The following is a 17,209-nucleotide window of genomic DNA, read 5'->3' on the forward strand; positions in this document are numbered from 1 at the left end:
ATTTAGACCTGGGACACCACGTGGGTGATTCCCTTCCAATTAGGGACTGATTTAGACCTGGGACACCACGTGGGTGATTCCCTTCTAAAAAGGGACTGATTTAGACCTGGGACACCAGGTGGGTGATTCCCTTCTAATTAGGGACTGATTTAGACCTGGGACACCACGTGGGTGATTCCCTTCTAATTAGGGACTGATTTAGACCTGGGATACCACGTGGGTGATTCCCTTCTAATTAGGGACTGATTTAGACCTGGGACACCACGTGGGTGATTCCCTTCTAATTAGGGACTGATTTAGACCTGGGACACCAGGTGGGTGATTCCCTTCTAATTAGGGACTGATTTAGACCTGGGACACCAGGTGGGTGATTCCCTTCTAATTAGGGACTGATTTAGACCTAGGACACCAGGTGGGTGATTCCCTTCTAATTAGGGACTGATTTAGACCTAGGACACCAGGTGGGTGATTCCCTTCTAATTAGGGACTGATTTAGACCTAGGACACCAGGTGGGCACAATTACTAATCTGGTAGAACAGAAAAGCAGCAGTAGACCTTCTAGGGAAAGATCCAAAAATGAAAAGCCTCCGGAGGCTAAATGTTGTAACAATGCGGAGGGCTCCGTATAGCTCACATTGACATGATTGGTTGATGGTGGGTGGGTGGGTGGGTGGGGGCGGGAGGTCCTGTATAAATACAAACTCTCTTCCTTGACAACTTTCTTGACAACAGGTCTGTGCTGCTCGGCGAAGCGCATGAAGTATGAATGCCCTGACTTCTGCACAGGCCGTATCACCGTAAATGCTGCAGGGTCAATGCAGACGACTTTAAGAGTTGAATAGCCCTGCTCTATTGTCTATGCATGCTATCTGCGCTGAGAGTGAGAACGTCATAAGGAACTGCATTAAAATGCGATCAATCACAGAGTAAATGTAAAACATAATCTCTAATTACTTTACTAATGTCTCATTTCTCATCTCCAAGCTTGTCAATTTTCTCAACTTGTCTGAGTGTGTCTGGTTGTAATAAGTGTGTCCGACGGAGATGCATGCATGCATACACAAACACACACACACACACACACACACACACACACCCTAGGCGACCAGCGAGCACATGCCACTGTGTATCCCTCTTCAAACATCAACGGCAGAGTGACTCACTGGTCATTGAGGGAGGAGGACGTTATAAAGACAAGACTATAAGATCATGGATGTTATTAACCTTCTGAGAGGAAACGCTCATATGATCTACTGCGCAGTGGCTGTGAGTGGCTGTGGGAGTTCTTAGAAGCATTGCAGTGGAGTAGAGGGGGTTGCACAGAGAGAAGAGGGAGGGAGGGAGGGAGGGAGGGAGGGAGGGAGGGAGGGAGGGAGGGAGGGAGGGAGGGAGGGAGGGAGGGAGGGAGGGAGGGAGGGAGGGAGATTGAGAGAGAGAGAGAGATTGAGAGAGAGAGAGAGAGAGAGAGAGAGAGAGAGAGAGAGAGAGAGAGAGAGAGAGAGAGAGAGGTAGCCATACTAGAGCCATACTGAGAGACGTCCAACTCAACACTCTCTGGTTCTGTCCTTCTTTGTCTCTTGAAGTGTACAGCATGTTTCTTACTTTCAATCTTCCATACTTAGCTGACATGTCAGATTACCAGTGTACTTTCAGAGAGCCTGGCGCATGCAAGGATACAAGGATACAAACAAAGACACGGAAAAGGTAATCATATCAGCAACCTACCTATGGCACTGCAGCTGTTCGCCTCCCACTCCCCGGTCTCCCTCTCTCTCTCTCTCTCTCTCTCTCTTTCTCTCTCTCTCTCTCTGTGTCTCTCTCTGTGTCGCTTTCTCTCTGTATCCATCTCTCTCTCCACCTTTCTCTTTCTCTCTCTCTGTGTCTCTCTCTCTGTCTCTGTCCCTCTCTCTCTCTCTCTCTCTCTCTCTCTGTCTCTCTCTCTCTCTTACATCTCTCTCAATTCAAGGGCTTTATTGGCATGGGAAACATATGGTAACATTGCTAAAGCAAGTGATCTAGATAATAAATAATAAAAAAAAAGTGAAATAAACCAAAAAAATTTACAGTAAATATTACACTCACAAATGTTCCAGAGGAATAAAGATGTTTCACAGGTCATATTATGTGCAAATAGATAAAGTACAAAAAGGAATGTAATTAAACATAAATATGGGTTGTATTTACAATGGGGTTTGTTCTTCACTGGTTACACTTTTCTTGTGGCAACAGGTCACAAATCTTGTTGCTGTGATTTCACACAATGGTATTTCACCCAGTAGATATGGGAGTTTATCAAAATCGGATTTGTTTTTGAATTCTTTGTGGGTCTGTGTAATCCGGGGGAAATATGTGTCTCTAATATGGTCTTAAATCTGGCAGGAGGTTAGGAAGTGCAGCTCAGTTTCCTCATTTTGTGGGAAGTGTGCAGTCTCTCTCTCTCTCTCTCTCTCTCTCTCAATTTAATTCAAAGGGCTTTAATGGCATGGGAAATATATGTTTACAATGCCAAAGCAAGTGAAATCGATAGTAAACTAAAGTTAAATAAACCATTAAACATGTATTTCTCTCCTGCTCTCTCTCTCTCTCTCTCTCTCTCTCTCTCACACACACGCTCTCTCACCCACTCTCTCTCTCTCTCTCTCTCTCTCTCTCTCTCTCTCTCACACACACTCTCTCTCTCACCCACTCCCTCTCTCTGCACCACCTGGCAGGTCAATGAAGTACGACAGGTTTACTGCCTGGAGTGGGAGGGGGTGAGAGAGGAAGTAAGGGGTATGCGAAGAAAGGAGGAATTGAAGGGAGGCTTGGGAGGTTGAGTTGGAGGGAGGCATCTGCAAGGAGCGAGGGAGGAAGGGAGAGGTGGAGGAGATAGTTGAAAAAGATTTAGCTAGAGCACAAAAACTTGTCCTCAGATTAATTCTCACTCTTCTCCCTACTGCATACAATTCTCTCTCTCTCTTTCTCTCTCTCCCTCCCTTATTTTCCCCTCTGTCCACCAGACTAACATCAGTAGACTTACAATAGAAAATGAAACCCTCCCTAGTTTTATAGCACTATAATAGATATATAATGACTTAATTAGTTTTGCACTACGGATATAATAGCCATTAGCCTGTTGGATTTGTTTGCCCCGTCAATGTTTACAATATAACACAGTAATCGTACAATAAAGTTCAGGCAAAAAACACACAGAGACAGAAAATAGAATATTGTTTGCTTCATTTCATCCATAGGAAACCCATCAATGGCCTTCAACTGCAGATGTGGATCAGATCCTATTTTATCCGTTAAAGGATGAAAGAATATAATGATTAACCGCATCAGTAGATGTGAAGTATTTCTTCCTACTGCTAAAAGCACCATCTTCTCTCCTTATCTCTCCATGCTTCAGCTTCTCTCTTTCTCGCTCCCATCTGTCATCATACGAATCAGCCAACTCAGCTCAGTCTCTTTCTGATGACATTTGTCAGTTAGTGTTGTAATTGTATTCTCTGGGGCTTCACAGAGAGGCTAGCTGCAGTGGGAGTTATCCAGCACTGAACGAACTGTGACTGACTGATAGATAGTGCTGTGTGTGTGTGTGATAGATAGCAGTGTGTGTTAAGACTGCAGCCCAGAGCATATTGCAGCATCAGGATAGATGTGAGGTGGTTTCTCTCTCTCTCTCTCTCTCTCTCTCTCTCTCTCTCTCTCTCTCTCTCTCTCTCTCTCTCTCTCTCTCTCTCTCTCTCTCTCTCTCTCTCTCTCTCTCTCTCTCTCTCTCTCTCTCTCTCTCTCTCTCTCTCTCTCTCTCTCTCTCTCTCTCTCTCTCTCTCTCTCTCTCTCTCTCTCTCTCTCTCTCTCTCTCTCTCTCTCTCTCTCTCTCTCTCTCTCTCTCTCTCTCTCTCTCTCTCTCTCTCTCTGAGTCATTTCAGTTCATAGTGCACTGCACACACAGCCACACATTATACTGCAAAACATTTCCTGTAAAATGTACAGTAACTTAATGACAGCAATTGACCATTAAGATACTGTAATTGATTTTACAGCACAGCTACTGTAATCCATTTTACGGTAATCCATTTTACGCAACTAAAAAGGTTACTGTAATCTAATGTACAGTATATTACTGGAACTACCCATGCAGTGACATATTACCCAGTGTTCTTTGCAAGTTTCCTTTTTTACATTTACATGTACATTTTGGTCATTTAGCGGGTTCTCTTGTCCTTAACAACTGTACTTAACAGGCCAGAAAAAAAGCCCTTGTTTAAACGTTTGGTGTTCACCTAAAGGCTAGTCGGAGACACCCCAAGCACATGGGAGAAGGTACTCTGGTCAGATGAGTCTAAAATGTAGCTTTTTGGCCATCAAGGAAAACACTGTCGCAAACCCAACACCCCTAATCACCCCGAGAATATCATCCCCACAGTAATGCATGGTTGTGGCAGCATCATGCAGTGGGGATGTTTATCATCAGCAGGGACTGGGAAACTGGTCAGAATTGATGAATGATGGATGGCGCTAAATACAGGGAAATTCTTGAGGGAAACCTGTTTCAGTCTTCAAGAGATTTGAGACTGGGACGGAGGTTCACCTTCCAGCAGGATAATGACCCCAAGTATACTGCTAAAGCAACACTCGAGTGGTTTACCGGGAAACATTTACATGTCTTGCAATGGCCTAGTCAAAGCCCAGACCTCAATCCAAATGAGAATCTGTGGTATGACATAAAGATTGCTGTACAGCAGCGGAACCCATCCAACTTGAAGGAGCTAGAGCAGTTTTGCATGGTACTAACCTAATTCACAGAGTGAAAATGTCATGTACTGTCATGTTGTGTCTTGTCTCTGTCCTTTCCCTTCACCCTGTCTCCCTCTGCTGGTCGTTGTTAGGTTACCTTTTCTCCCCCTCTTTCCCCCAGCTGTGCCTTGTCTCCTCCTAACCACCTCGTCACCCCTTTTCCCACCTGTTCCCTTTTTCCCTCTGATTAGGTCCCTATATCTCTCTCTGTTTCTGCTCCTGTCCTTGTCGGATTCTTGTTTGTTGTGTTTCATGCCTGAACCAGACTGTCGTCATGTTTGCTGTAACCTTGTCTTGTCCTGTCGGAATCTGCCGGTCCGTCTGAGCCTACTTATGTTTGGTAATTAAAGAAGCTCTGTTTAAGTTAATTCGCTTTTGGGTCCTCATTCACGCACCGTAACAGAAGAATCCGACCAAGAATGGACCCAGCGACTTCGGATCCTCTCCACTCAGCCGTCGGGATCCAGGGAGCGATGCTAGGCAGACACGATCAGGAATTGTCTGCTGCTCGACATGCTGTTGAGACCCTGGCCACCCAAGTCTCCAACCTCACAGAACAGGTTCACCATCTCCGCCTCGATCCACCGGCCACTTCCAGGGCTTTCGAATCTCCGGAGCCCAGAATCAATAACCCGCCGTGTTACTCTGGGGAGCCCACTGAATGCCGCTCGTTCCTCACCCAGTGTGATATTGTGTTTTCTCTCCAGCCCTACACTTTCTCCAGGAGCACTGCTCGTGTCGCCTACGTCATATCTCTCCTTATTGGACGGGCTCGTGAGTGGGGCACGGCAATCTGGGAGGCAAGGGCTGAGTGTACTAACCAGTATCAGGACTTTAAGGAGGAGATGATACGGGTTTTTGATCGATCTGTTTTTGGGGAGGAGGCTTCCAGGGCCCTGTCTTCCCTATGTCAAGGTAATCGATCCATAACAGACTACTCTATTGAGTTTCGCACTCTTGCTGCCTCCAGTGGCTGGAACGAGCCGGCTTTGCTCGCTCGTTTCCTGGAGGGTCTCCGCGCAGAGGTAAAGGATGAGATTCTCTCCCGGGAGGTTCCTTCCAGCGTGGATTCCTTGATTGAACTCGCTATTCGCATTGAGCGACGGGTTGATCTTCGTCACCGAGCTCGTGGAAAGGAGCTCGCGTTCTCCGTTGCCCCCCTCTCCGCATCACTACCATCTTCCTCTGCCGGCTCGGGTGCTGAGCCCATGCAGCTGGGAGGTATCCGCATCTCGACTAAGGAGAGGGAACGGAGAATCACCAACCGCCTCTGTCTCTATTGCGGTTCCGCTGGTCATTTTGTCACTTCATGTCCAGTAAAAGGCCAGAGCTCATCAGTAAGCGGAGGGCTACTGGTGAGCGCTACTACTCCTGTCTCTCCTTCAAGATCCTGCACTACCTTGTCGGTCCATCTACGCTGGACCGGTTCGTCAGCTTCCTGCAGTGCCTTAATAGACTCTGGGGCGGAGGGCTGTTTTATGGACGAGACCTGGGCTCGGGAACATGACATTCCTCTCAGACAGTTAAAGGAGCCCACGGCCTTGTTCGCCCTGGATGGTAGTCCTCTCCCCAGGATTCAGCGTGAGACGCTACCTTTAACCCTCACTGTTTCTGGTAATCATAGTGAAACCATTTCTTTTTTAATTTTTCGTTCACCTTTTACACCTGTTGTTTTGGGCCATCCCTGGCTAGTTTGTCATAATCCTTCCATTAATTGGTCTAGTAATTCTATCCTCTCCTGGAACGTCTCTTGTCATGTGAAATGTTTAATGTCTGCTATCCCTCCTGTTTCCTCTGTCTCTTCTTCACAGGAGGAGCCTGGTGATTTGACAGGGGTGCCGGAGGAATATCACGATCTGCGCACGGTGTTCAGTCGGTCCAGGGCCACCTCTCTTCCTCCACACCGGTCGTATGATTGTAGTATTGATCTCCTTCCGGGAACCACCCCCCCCCCCGGGGTAGACTATACTCTCTGTCGGCTCCCGAACGTAAGGCTCTCGAAGATTATTTGTCTGTAGCTCTTGACGCCGGTACCATAGTCCCCTCCTCCTCTCCCGCCGGAGCGGGGTTTTTTTTTTGTCAAGAAGAAGGACGGGTCTCTGCGCCCCTGCATAGATTATCGAGGGCTGAATGACATAACAGTGAAGAATCGTTATCCGCTTCCTCTTATGTCTTCAGCCTTCGAGATCCTGCAGGGAGCCAGGTTTTTCACTAAGTTGGACCTTCGTAACGCTTACCATCTCGTGCGCATCAGGGAGGGGGACGAGTGGAAGACGGCGTTTAACACTCCGTTAGGGCACTTTGAATACCGGGTTCTTCCTTTCGGCCTCGCTAACGCTCCAGCTGTCTTTCAGGCATTAGTCAATGATGTCCTGAGAGACATGCTGAACATCTTTGTTTTCGTTTACCTTGACGATATCCTGATTTTTTCACCGTCACTCCAGATTCATGTTCAGCACGTTCGACGTGTCCTCCAGCGCCTTTTAGAGAATTGTCTTTTTGTGAAGGCTGAGAAGTGCACTTTTCATGCCTCCTCCGTCACATTTCTCGGTTCTGTTATTTCCGCTGAAGGCATTAAGATGGATCCCGCTAAGGTCCAAGCTGTCATTGATTGGCCCGTCCCTAAGTCACGCGTCGAGCTGCAGCGCTTTCTCGGCTTCGCGAACTTCTATCGTCGTTTCATCCGTAATTTCGGTCAGGTGGCAGCTCCTCTCACAGCCCTTACTTCTGTCAAGACGTGCTTTAAGTGGTCCGTTTCCGCCCAGGGAGCTTTTGATCTCCTCAAGAATCGTTTTACATCCGCTCCTATCCTTGTTACACCTGACGTCTCTAGACAGTTCGTTGTCGAGGTTGACGCGTCAGAGGTGGGCGTGGGAGCCATTCTTTCTCAGCGCTCCCTCTCTGACGACAAGGTCCACCCATGCGCGTATTTTTCTCATCGCCTGTCGCCGTCGGAACGTAACTATGATGTGGGTAACCGCGAACTGCTCGCCATCCGGTTAGCCCTAGGCGAATGGCGACAGTGGTTGGAGGGGGCGACCGTTCCTTTTGTCGTTTGGACTGACCATAGGAACCTTGAGTACATCCGTTCTGCCAAACGACTTAATGCGCGTCAGGCGCGTTGGGCGCTGTTTTTCGCTCGTTTCGAGTTCGTGATTTCTTATCGTCCGGGCTCTAAGAACACCAAGCCTGATGCTTTGTCTCGTCTCTTCAGTTCTTCAGTAGCCTCCACTGACCCCGAGGGGATTCTCCCTGAGGGGCGTGTTGTCGGGTTGACTGTCTGGGGAATTGAGAGGCAGGTAAAGCAAGCGCTCACTCACACTCCGTCGCCGCGCGCTTGTCCTAGGAACCTTCTTTTCGTTCCCGTTCCTACTCGTCTGGCCGTTCTTCAGTGGGCTCACTCTGCCAAGTTAGCCGGCCACCCTGGCGTTCGGGGTACGCTTGCTTCCATTCGCCAGCGTTTTTGGTGGCCCACCCGGGAGCATGACACGCGTCGTTTCGTGGCTGCTTGTTCGGTCTGCGCGCAGACTAAGTCCGGTAACTCTCCTCCTGCCGGCCGTCTCAGGCCGCTTCCTATTCCCTCTCGACCGTGGTCTCACATCGCCTTAGATTTTGTCACCGGACTGCCTTCGTCAGCGGGGAAGACTGTTATTCTTACGGTTGTCGATAGGTTCTCTAAGGCGGCTCATTTCATTCCCCTTGCTAAGCTTCCTTCTGCTAAAGAGACGGCACAAATCATCATCGAGAATGTTTTCAGAATTCATGGCCTTCCGTCAGACGTCGTTTCGGACAGAGGTCCGCAATTCACGTCTCAATTTTGGAGGGAGTTTTGCCGTTTGATTGGGGCTTCCGTCAGTCTCTCTTCCGGCTTTCACCCCCAGTCTAACGGTCAAGCAGAACGGGCCAATCAGACTATTGGTCGCATCTTACGCAGTCTTTCTTTTCGCAACCCTGCGTCTTGGTCAGAACAGCTCCCCTGGGCAGAATACGCCCACAACTCGCTTCCTTCGTCTGCGACCGGGCTATCTCCTTTTCAGAGTAGCCTCGGGTACCAGCCTCCGCTGTTCTCATCTCAGTTCGCCGAGTCCAGCGTCCCCTCCGCTCAGGCTTTTGTCCAACGTTGCGAGCGCACCTGGAAGAGGGTCAGGTCTGCACTTTGCCGTTATAGGACGCAGACTGTGAGGGCTGCTAATAAGCGTAGAACTAAGAGTCCTAGATATTGTCGCGGTCAGAGAGTTTGGCTCTCCACTCAGAACCTTCCCCTTAAGACGGCTTCTCGCAAGTTGACCCCGCGGTTCATTGGTCCGTTCCGTATTTCTCGGGTCATTAATCCTGTCGCAGTTCGACTTCTTCTTCCGCGATACCTTCGTCGCGTCCACCCGGTCTTCCATGTCTCCTGCATCAAGCCCGTCCTTCGCGCCCCCGCTCGTCTTCCCCCCCCCCCCCCCCCCATCCTTGTCGAGGGCGCACCCATCTACAGGGTCCGTAGAATTTTGGACATGCGTCCTCGGGGCCGTGGTCACCAGTACCTCGTAGATTGGGAGGGGTACGGTCCTGAGGAGAGGAGTTGGGTTCCCTCTCGGGACGTGCTGGACCGTGCGCTGATCGAGGATTTCCTCCGTTGCCGCCAGGTTTCCTCCTCGAGTGCGCCAGGAGGCGCTCGGTGAGTGGGGGGGTACTGTCATGTACTGTCATGTTGTGTCTTGTCTCTGTCCTTTCCCTTCACCCTGTCTCCCTCTGCTGGTCGTTGTTAGGTTACCTTTTCTCCCCCTCTTTCCCCCAGCTGTGCCTTGTCTCCTCCTAACCACCTCGTCACCCCTTTTCCCACCTGTTCCCTTTTTCCCTCTGATTAGGTCCCTATATCTCTCTCTGTTTCTGCTCCTGTCCTTGTCGGATTCTTGTTTGTTGTGTTTCATGCCTGAACCAGACTGTCGTCATGTTTGCTGTAACCTTGTCTTGTCCTGTCGGAATCTGCCGGTCCGTCTGAGCCTACTTATGTTTGGTAATTAAAGAAGCTCTGTTTAAGTTAATTCGCTTTTGGGTCCTCATTCACGCACCGTAACAGAAAACAAGCCAGCATGTACAGAATAAAACAAATTCTAAAACATGAATCCTGTTTGCAATAAGGCACTAAAGTAATACTGCAAAAAAACATTTTCCTGAATACAAGGGTTATGTTTGGGGCAAATCCAATACAACACATTTCTGAGTACCACTGTCCAAATTTTCAAGAATAGTGGTGGCTGCATCATGTTATGGGTATGTTTGCAATCATTAAGTCCTGGGGAGTTTTCCAGGATAAAAATGTTAACAGTAATGATTACTTTCCTAATAATAACAATATTAATGTAAAATCAACAAATTTACACAAAGATCTGTGTGAAGGCCAAACTACAGAAGAGGACATTTTTGAGGCAATTAAAAATGTTCAGTTTAGAAAATCACCAGGGCTTGATGGTATACCAGTAGAGGTATATCAGACCGTTGTTGATGTACTCAAATTTCCATTATTAGAATGTTTTAATTACTCCTATAAAAATGGTAGACTTTCAGGTACTCAACAAGAAACACAGATTTAATTACTACTAAAACAGGACCCAGGTGGTAAGTTTAAAGATCCAGTGCATTTAAAAAAACTGGAGTCCTCTTACACTTCACTGTTGTGATGCAACATTCCTGGCGAAATGCATAGCACATAGAATAAAAAAGGTTTTACTAGATATTGTTTACCCTGATCAGACAGGTTTTTTACATAGGTAATATATTGAAAATAATATACAACAATTAATTGAAACAATTGAACATTATGAAACATCAAAGGTACCAGGCCAGGCTCTGTCGCAGCCGGGGGGAGAAGCACAATTGGCCTAGCGTCGTCCGGGTTAGGGAGGGCGTATGTTTCATTACCAGAGAACCAATGCCACATATCACTTAAAATGGTACAGCACTCTGACTAACAGGCACAACAAATATAGCATCACACAAGACAAAAGGTGACTACCTCATGAAGCTGGTTGAGAGAATACCAAGAGCGTGCAAAGCGTGTCTACTTTGAAGAATCTAAAATATATTTTGATGTCACTTTTTTGGTTATTACATGATTCCATATGTGTTATTTCATAATTTTGATGTCTTCATATTTATTCTACAATGTAAAAAATAGTACTATTAAAGAAAAACCCTGAAATGAGTAGGTGTGTCCAAACTGTTGACTATTACTGTACTATTTAACATCATCCTCAGCTCTGGCATCTTCCCCAATATTTGGAACCAAGGCCGGATAACCCCAATCTACAAAAGTGGAAACAAATTTGACCCAAATAATTACAGTGGGATATGCAGCAACAACAACCTTGGGAAAATCCTATGCATTAACATTAATTTCAGACTCTTACGTTTCCTCAGCGAAAACAATGTGCTGAGCCAATGTCAAATTGGCTTTTTACAAAATGACCATGCGAAAGACCACATATTCACCCTGCACACCCTAATTGACAAACAAACAAACCAAGCCAAAGGCAAAGTCTTCTCATGCTTTGTTGACTTAAAAAAAGTTGTTGACTAAATTTTGCATGAGGGTCGGCTACACACAAACAACAAGTGTCTGGTTAAAAATGGCAAAAAACACACACTTTTCTTTCTACATGGCCATGGAGTGAAACAGGGATGCAGCTTTAGCCCCACCCTCTTTAACATATATATCAACGAATTGGCACGGGCACTAGAACAGTCTGCAGCACCCGGCCTCACCCTACTAGACTCTTTTTGCCGATGATCTGGTGCTTCTGTCACCAACCAAGGAGGGCCTACTGCAGCACCTAGATCTTCTGCACAGATTCTGTCAGATCTGGGCCCTGACAGTAAATCTCAGTAAGACAAAAAATAATGGTCCAGTCACCAGTACCACAAATACAAATTCCAACTAGACACCGTTGCCCGAGAGCACACAAACTATACATGCCTCGGCCTAAACACCAGCACCACAGGTAACTTCCACAGAGCTGAGAACAATCTGAGAGACAAAGCAAGAAGGACCTTGTAGGCTATCAAAAGGAACATAAAACTTGACATGCCAATTAGCATCTGGCTAAAAATACTTGAATCAGTAATGGAACCCATTGCCTTTTATGGTTGTGGGGTCTGGGTTCCGCTCACCAACCAAAAATTCACAAAATGGGACAAACACCAAATTGAGACTCTACATGCAGAATTCTGCCAGAAAAATCCTCTGTGTACAACGTAATAATGCAGAGCAGAATTAGGCCGATACCCGCTAAAAGAGAGAGAGGGGTAGGTAGAGAAAACGTAGAGAAAACACATTCACTCAGAGAAATAGACTGCTCAGTAAATTGGCCAATTTAAATTTTTCCAGTTTTGATTCAGGAGTTAATTTCATACTTTTGGAGGGAAATTAACACACAGTCAATGGAGGGAAATGAACACCCAGTCAATGGAGGGAAATGAACACCCAGTTAATGGAGGGAAATGAACACACAGTCAATGGAGGGAAATGAACACCCAGTCAATGGATGGAAATGAACACACAGTCAATGGAGGGAAATTAATTATTGTCTTACACTGTGGAGAGTATTATTATATTTTCCAGCTTGCTATGCAGGTAGATGTTTTTAATATCTGTGTTTTTTCATGTACATTGATTGATTGATTCATCTTATGGTACACACAGATAAATAACATACATTTGTCTGAACAAATCCAACCTGTCAGTTAGATTTATTGCACCCATTACTGAAATGGTTGTTCCAGTTTAAATGGTTCAGGTCGTCTCTTCACACTGTTCCTAACCCTGACAGTCATTATGATTATGGGTGAATACAAATGTAATCTTTTGTCTTTTCTAACTCTGGCTGGATTCCAACAGGAGTCACATGTCACTTTGCCAGCCAGCATGATGTGGCCTGTAAATTAGTAAACCAGACTGTTTGTTACACCACTGTGTTAGGTCTACAGCCTTACAATATATGTCATATTATAAACTATTTTTTTTAAATAATGACATTCACTTTGATACTCATTTGGTGAAAGCCACAATACCTTAAAAGGAAAGAGTTCAACAACTCAACAACAATGTCTCAGTCACTAACAAATCCAGTCATGGGTGGTAACGCTACAATTCACACAAGAAAATGCACCTTGGGAAATATCCAAAATGGCTTTAAACCATATAGTGTTAAAACAACAACATAAATCAATTACTGTAATTACTCAATTACTCAGTTTTTTACGTAACACTAATAGGAGTTAACTTCTCTAGGGTAGGGGGCAGCATTTGGAATTTTGGATTAAAAGCATGCCCAAATTAATCTGACTTCTACTCAGGCCCAGAAGTTAGGACATGCATGAAATTAGTAGATTTGGATAGAAAACACTCCAACCGTTCCAAAACTGTTAACATAATGTCTGTGAGTATAACATAACGGATTTGGCAGGCGAAAACCTGAGGAAAATCCATTCAGGAATTAGGAGTTTTTTGTGTGTAGTTTTCTATTCAATGCCATTACAGTGTCCATTGACTTAGGACTCACATTGCAGTTCCTATGCCTTCCACTAGATGTCAACAGTCTTTAGAAATTGTTCCAGGCTTGTATTCTGAAAAATGAGGGAGTAAGAGCAGTCTGAATGTGTAGACCCTGCCGTGTCACAGAGCTCTTTCATGCCCGCTACCGAGAGAGTGCCTTTCTTATTTACCTTTTACATTGATGACGTTGTTGTCCGGTTGAAAAATTATCGATTATTTAGGCTAAAAACAACCTGAGGACTGAATATAAACATTGTTTGACATGTTTCTATGAACTTTACGGATACAATTTGGATTTTTTTGTCTGCCTGTTGTGACTAAGTTTGAGCCTGTGGATTACTGAAGAAAACATGCAAACAGAACGGAGGTTTTCGGATATAAAGAGAGACTTTATCGAACAAAAGGAACATTTATTGAATAAATGAATGTCTTCTGAGTGCAATGATATGAAGATCATCAAAGTTAAGTGATTCATCTTATCTCTATTTCTGACTTGTGTAACTCTTCTACTTGGCTGGTTTCTGTGTGTAATGATTTGTCTGCTGGGCTATGTTCTCAAATAATTGAATTGTAAGGTATGCTTTCGCAGTAAAGCATATTTGAAATCTGACACTGTGGTTGGATTCACAAGAAGTTAGTCTTTAAACCTATGTAAAATAGTTGTATCTTTTCTGAATTTTTATAATGAGTATTTCTGTATTTGAATTTGGCGCTCTGCACTCTCACTGGATGTTGGCCAGGTGGGACGCTTGATAGGTTAACTCTAGAGTTAACACTAGTGTTGTATATAAATAGCACAGTGACTGTTAACTACCCCATAGTGATACATTTGAGTAACACTGGCAAATGTAAGGCTTATATTTTTTTACACGAAGGAGTGTTACATTAACACTCAAAATGTAACATTATAAACAGAGTAGTTTTTACACTCTGTAGAGTGAGACCATATGTTACCTGAAATAAAATTGTAATCTAACAATTTGTAATCTAACCTTTCCTTTGTCACCAAACAGGTGTAAAATCAGTTTGATCAATACATGTAGGAGAAGAAAATGCAGGGAGGAGGAAAAAACTAAGTGTAAGAGAGAGAGAGAGAGAGAGAGAGAGAGAGAGAGAGAGAGAGAGAGAGACAAAGGGAGAGAGAGAGAGGGAGGGAGAAAGAGAGGCGAGGGAGAGGGAGAGTGAGAGAGAGAGAGAAAGGGAGGGAGGGGAGAGAGAGAGAGGGAGAGAGAGAGAAAGGGTAGTGATGCGGATTGGGTTTGCTCCTCTCTTGCCTCTCTCTCTGTTTCCTGTTTTTCTCCCTCTCTATGCAGCTCGCTGTCAATCAGTGATTGTATTTATGGTAGGAGGTCAATGATATCCTTTTTATTTCAAGGAAACCTTTAACAACCTAATGTAGAGTGTTATCATTGTGTCTGTCTAGTATTCACCATATGACTATGCCATATTGTAATGTATGTATAGTGGCTGTATGTCATGTTGATATTGTGCCCCCTCCTGCTCTCTTTCTCCTCCCTCCTTCCGCATCCACCTTTCTCTCCTCAGTATCTATCAGTAGTATCTCCCCTTAGCAGAGGAAAGCCTCTACTCCAACTGTGACAGGTCGATGTGTGGAAGTGTCTCTCTGTCTGAGACTACCTGAGAATCACTACACTATTGACTTGGGATCCTACAAAACTCATCTGAGGAGGAGGGAAAAGAGAAAAGAGAGGAAGAGGGAGGAGAGCGGGGGAGAGAGATGGAGAGAGGTGGAGATGGCTGGAGAGAGGTGGAGAGAGCTGGCCTCACTCCAGTGCCCTCTGTCACCCTGCACTAAACTAGAGAAGTAGCATCCTTCTCTTTTTCTAACATCCTCGTCTTGCTTTTCACACTATTTTGTCTCCTAATCAACCCCTTCATCCCAAATCATCTTCCAACCCTCCTCCTCAGCCCTCACTCCCTCCTCAGCCCTCAGCCCTCACCCCCTCTTCAGCCCTCACTCCCTCCTCAGCCCTCAGCCCTCACTCCCTCCTCAGCCCTCAGCCCTCACCCCCTCCTCAGCCCTCAGCCCTCACTCCCTCCTCAGCCCCCACCCCCTCCTCAGCCCTCACTCCCTCCTCAGCCCTCACTCCCTCCTCAGCCCTCAGCCCTCACTCCCTCCTCAGCCCTCACTCCCTCCTCAGCCCTCAGCACTCACTCCCTCCTCAGCCCTCAGCCCTCACTCCCTCCTCAGCCCTCAGCCCTCACCCCCTCCTCACCCTTCTTAACCCTTCAACCTTCCCTTTACATCCCCTATACCATTTATAATATGAAGTTGAACACATCAATGGCCTTCACAGACTGTGATGCCAAAGAAAATACTAAAAGAGAAGCTTAGTAAAATGAACGTTACATCAATGAATGGCACGAGACTGACTTATTCTGATCAATCACACACTGAGTGAAGTCAAGCTGATGTGTGCACTTCATTATAAACCTGCTAACACACATGCACACACATACACACAAACACACAGATACACAGATACACAGTGTGCTGAGAAATGCTCTTTGGCAGTGATTATAATTACTTTATTTTTCAGAAACAGACACTTCCTCCGAACACTCCTAAACGGAACTAGCAACCGTTGCCAGGGGGTGTGTACCCGACAACCCGTTACCTTGGTTACTATTGTCTGAGTTTGGCTGTGGGTTCTTGTGAGGGAGACAGGGTTGGCATTTTGCAGACACTGCAACAATGTGAAACAAAGGGATACACACCCACACACACACTAAGCCCCATGTTATCCAGACAGACTGTATGTAGGCTCTCTCTCTCTCTCTGTCGTTGTCGTGATTCACAGCATGTTCTGGCTACGGACTCCCTCTGCCCCTGTGTGAGAGTGCGACTCACCCGGCCAGCACGATGAAGAAGTCGAGTCTGTTCCAGGTGTCTCCTAGATAACATTTCTTGCCGAAGATGCCCAGCGCCACCATCTTGATGACCATCTCCACCGCGAAGAACGCAAAGATAAAGTCATCAAAATCCTATCCAGAGAGAGACAAAGACAATACGAATGTAAATATCACTGTATTAACTCAATACAATGGTTGACAAGACAGTTAAAGATATTCACATCCCATTCCTTCAATATGAAATAAGATAAATACATTTTAAAGTGAAATCGAATCAAATCCCATTGTATTTGTCACATGTGCCTCACAGTGAAATGTTTACTTACGAGCCCTTAACCAACAATGCAGTTAAAAAAATAAGAGATTAAAAATGTTTTAGTAAATAAACTAAAGTGAAAAAAGTAACACAAAATAACAATAACGAGGCTATGTACAAGGGGTACCGAGTCAATGTGCGGGGGTACAGGTTAGTCGAGGTAATTCAGGTAATTTCAGGTAATGAACAGCGAGTAGCAGCAGCGTAAAAAACAAGGAGGGTTCAATATAAATAGTCCGGGTGGCCATTTGATTAATTGTTCAGCAGTCTTATAGCTTCGGGGTAGAAGCTGTTAAGGAGCCTTTTGGTCCTAGACTTGGAGCTCTGGTACCGTTTGCCGTGCGGTAGCAGAGAGAACAGTCTATGACTTGGGTGACTGGAGTCTGACAATCTTTCTGGCCTTCCTCTGACACCGCCTGGTATAGTGGTCCTAGATTTTGGAAATACAGAAAGGGTATTTGGCAGTTGTTGTAGTATGATGGTAGTTGTTGTAGTATGATGGTAGTTGTTGTAGTATGATGGTAGTTGTTGTAGTATGATGGTAGTTGTTGTAGTATGATGGTAGTTGTTGTAGTATGATGGTAGTTGTTGTAGTATGATGGTAGTTGTTGTAGTATGATGGTAGTTGTTGTAGTATGATGGTAGTTGTTGTAGTATGATGGTAGTTGTTGTAGTATGATGGTAGTTGTTGTAGTAT

At 45.5% G+C, this 17,209-nt stretch overlaps 1 protein-coding gene across 1 annotated transcript in view; it reads right to left on the reverse strand.

Moving 5' to 3' along the window:
- LOC110492818 (voltage-dependent T-type calcium channel subunit alpha-1G-like) overlaps positions 1 to 17,209 on the reverse strand; it is a 228,544-nt gene that overhangs the window by 195,329 nt on the left and 16,006 nt on the right. Inside the window, 1 exon segment of the mRNA XM_036945869.1 lies at positions 16,195 to 16,328. Coding sequence (XP_036801764.1) covers positions 16,195 to 16,328 — 134 coding nt within the window.

The sequence above is a fragment of the Oncorhynchus mykiss genome, chromosome 16 (genome assembly GCF_013265735.2).
Source record: "Oncorhynchus mykiss isolate Arlee chromosome 16, USDA_OmykA_1.1, whole genome shotgun sequence".
Taxonomy (NCBI): Eukaryota; Metazoa; Chordata; class Actinopteri; order Salmoniformes; family Salmonidae; genus Oncorhynchus; species Oncorhynchus mykiss.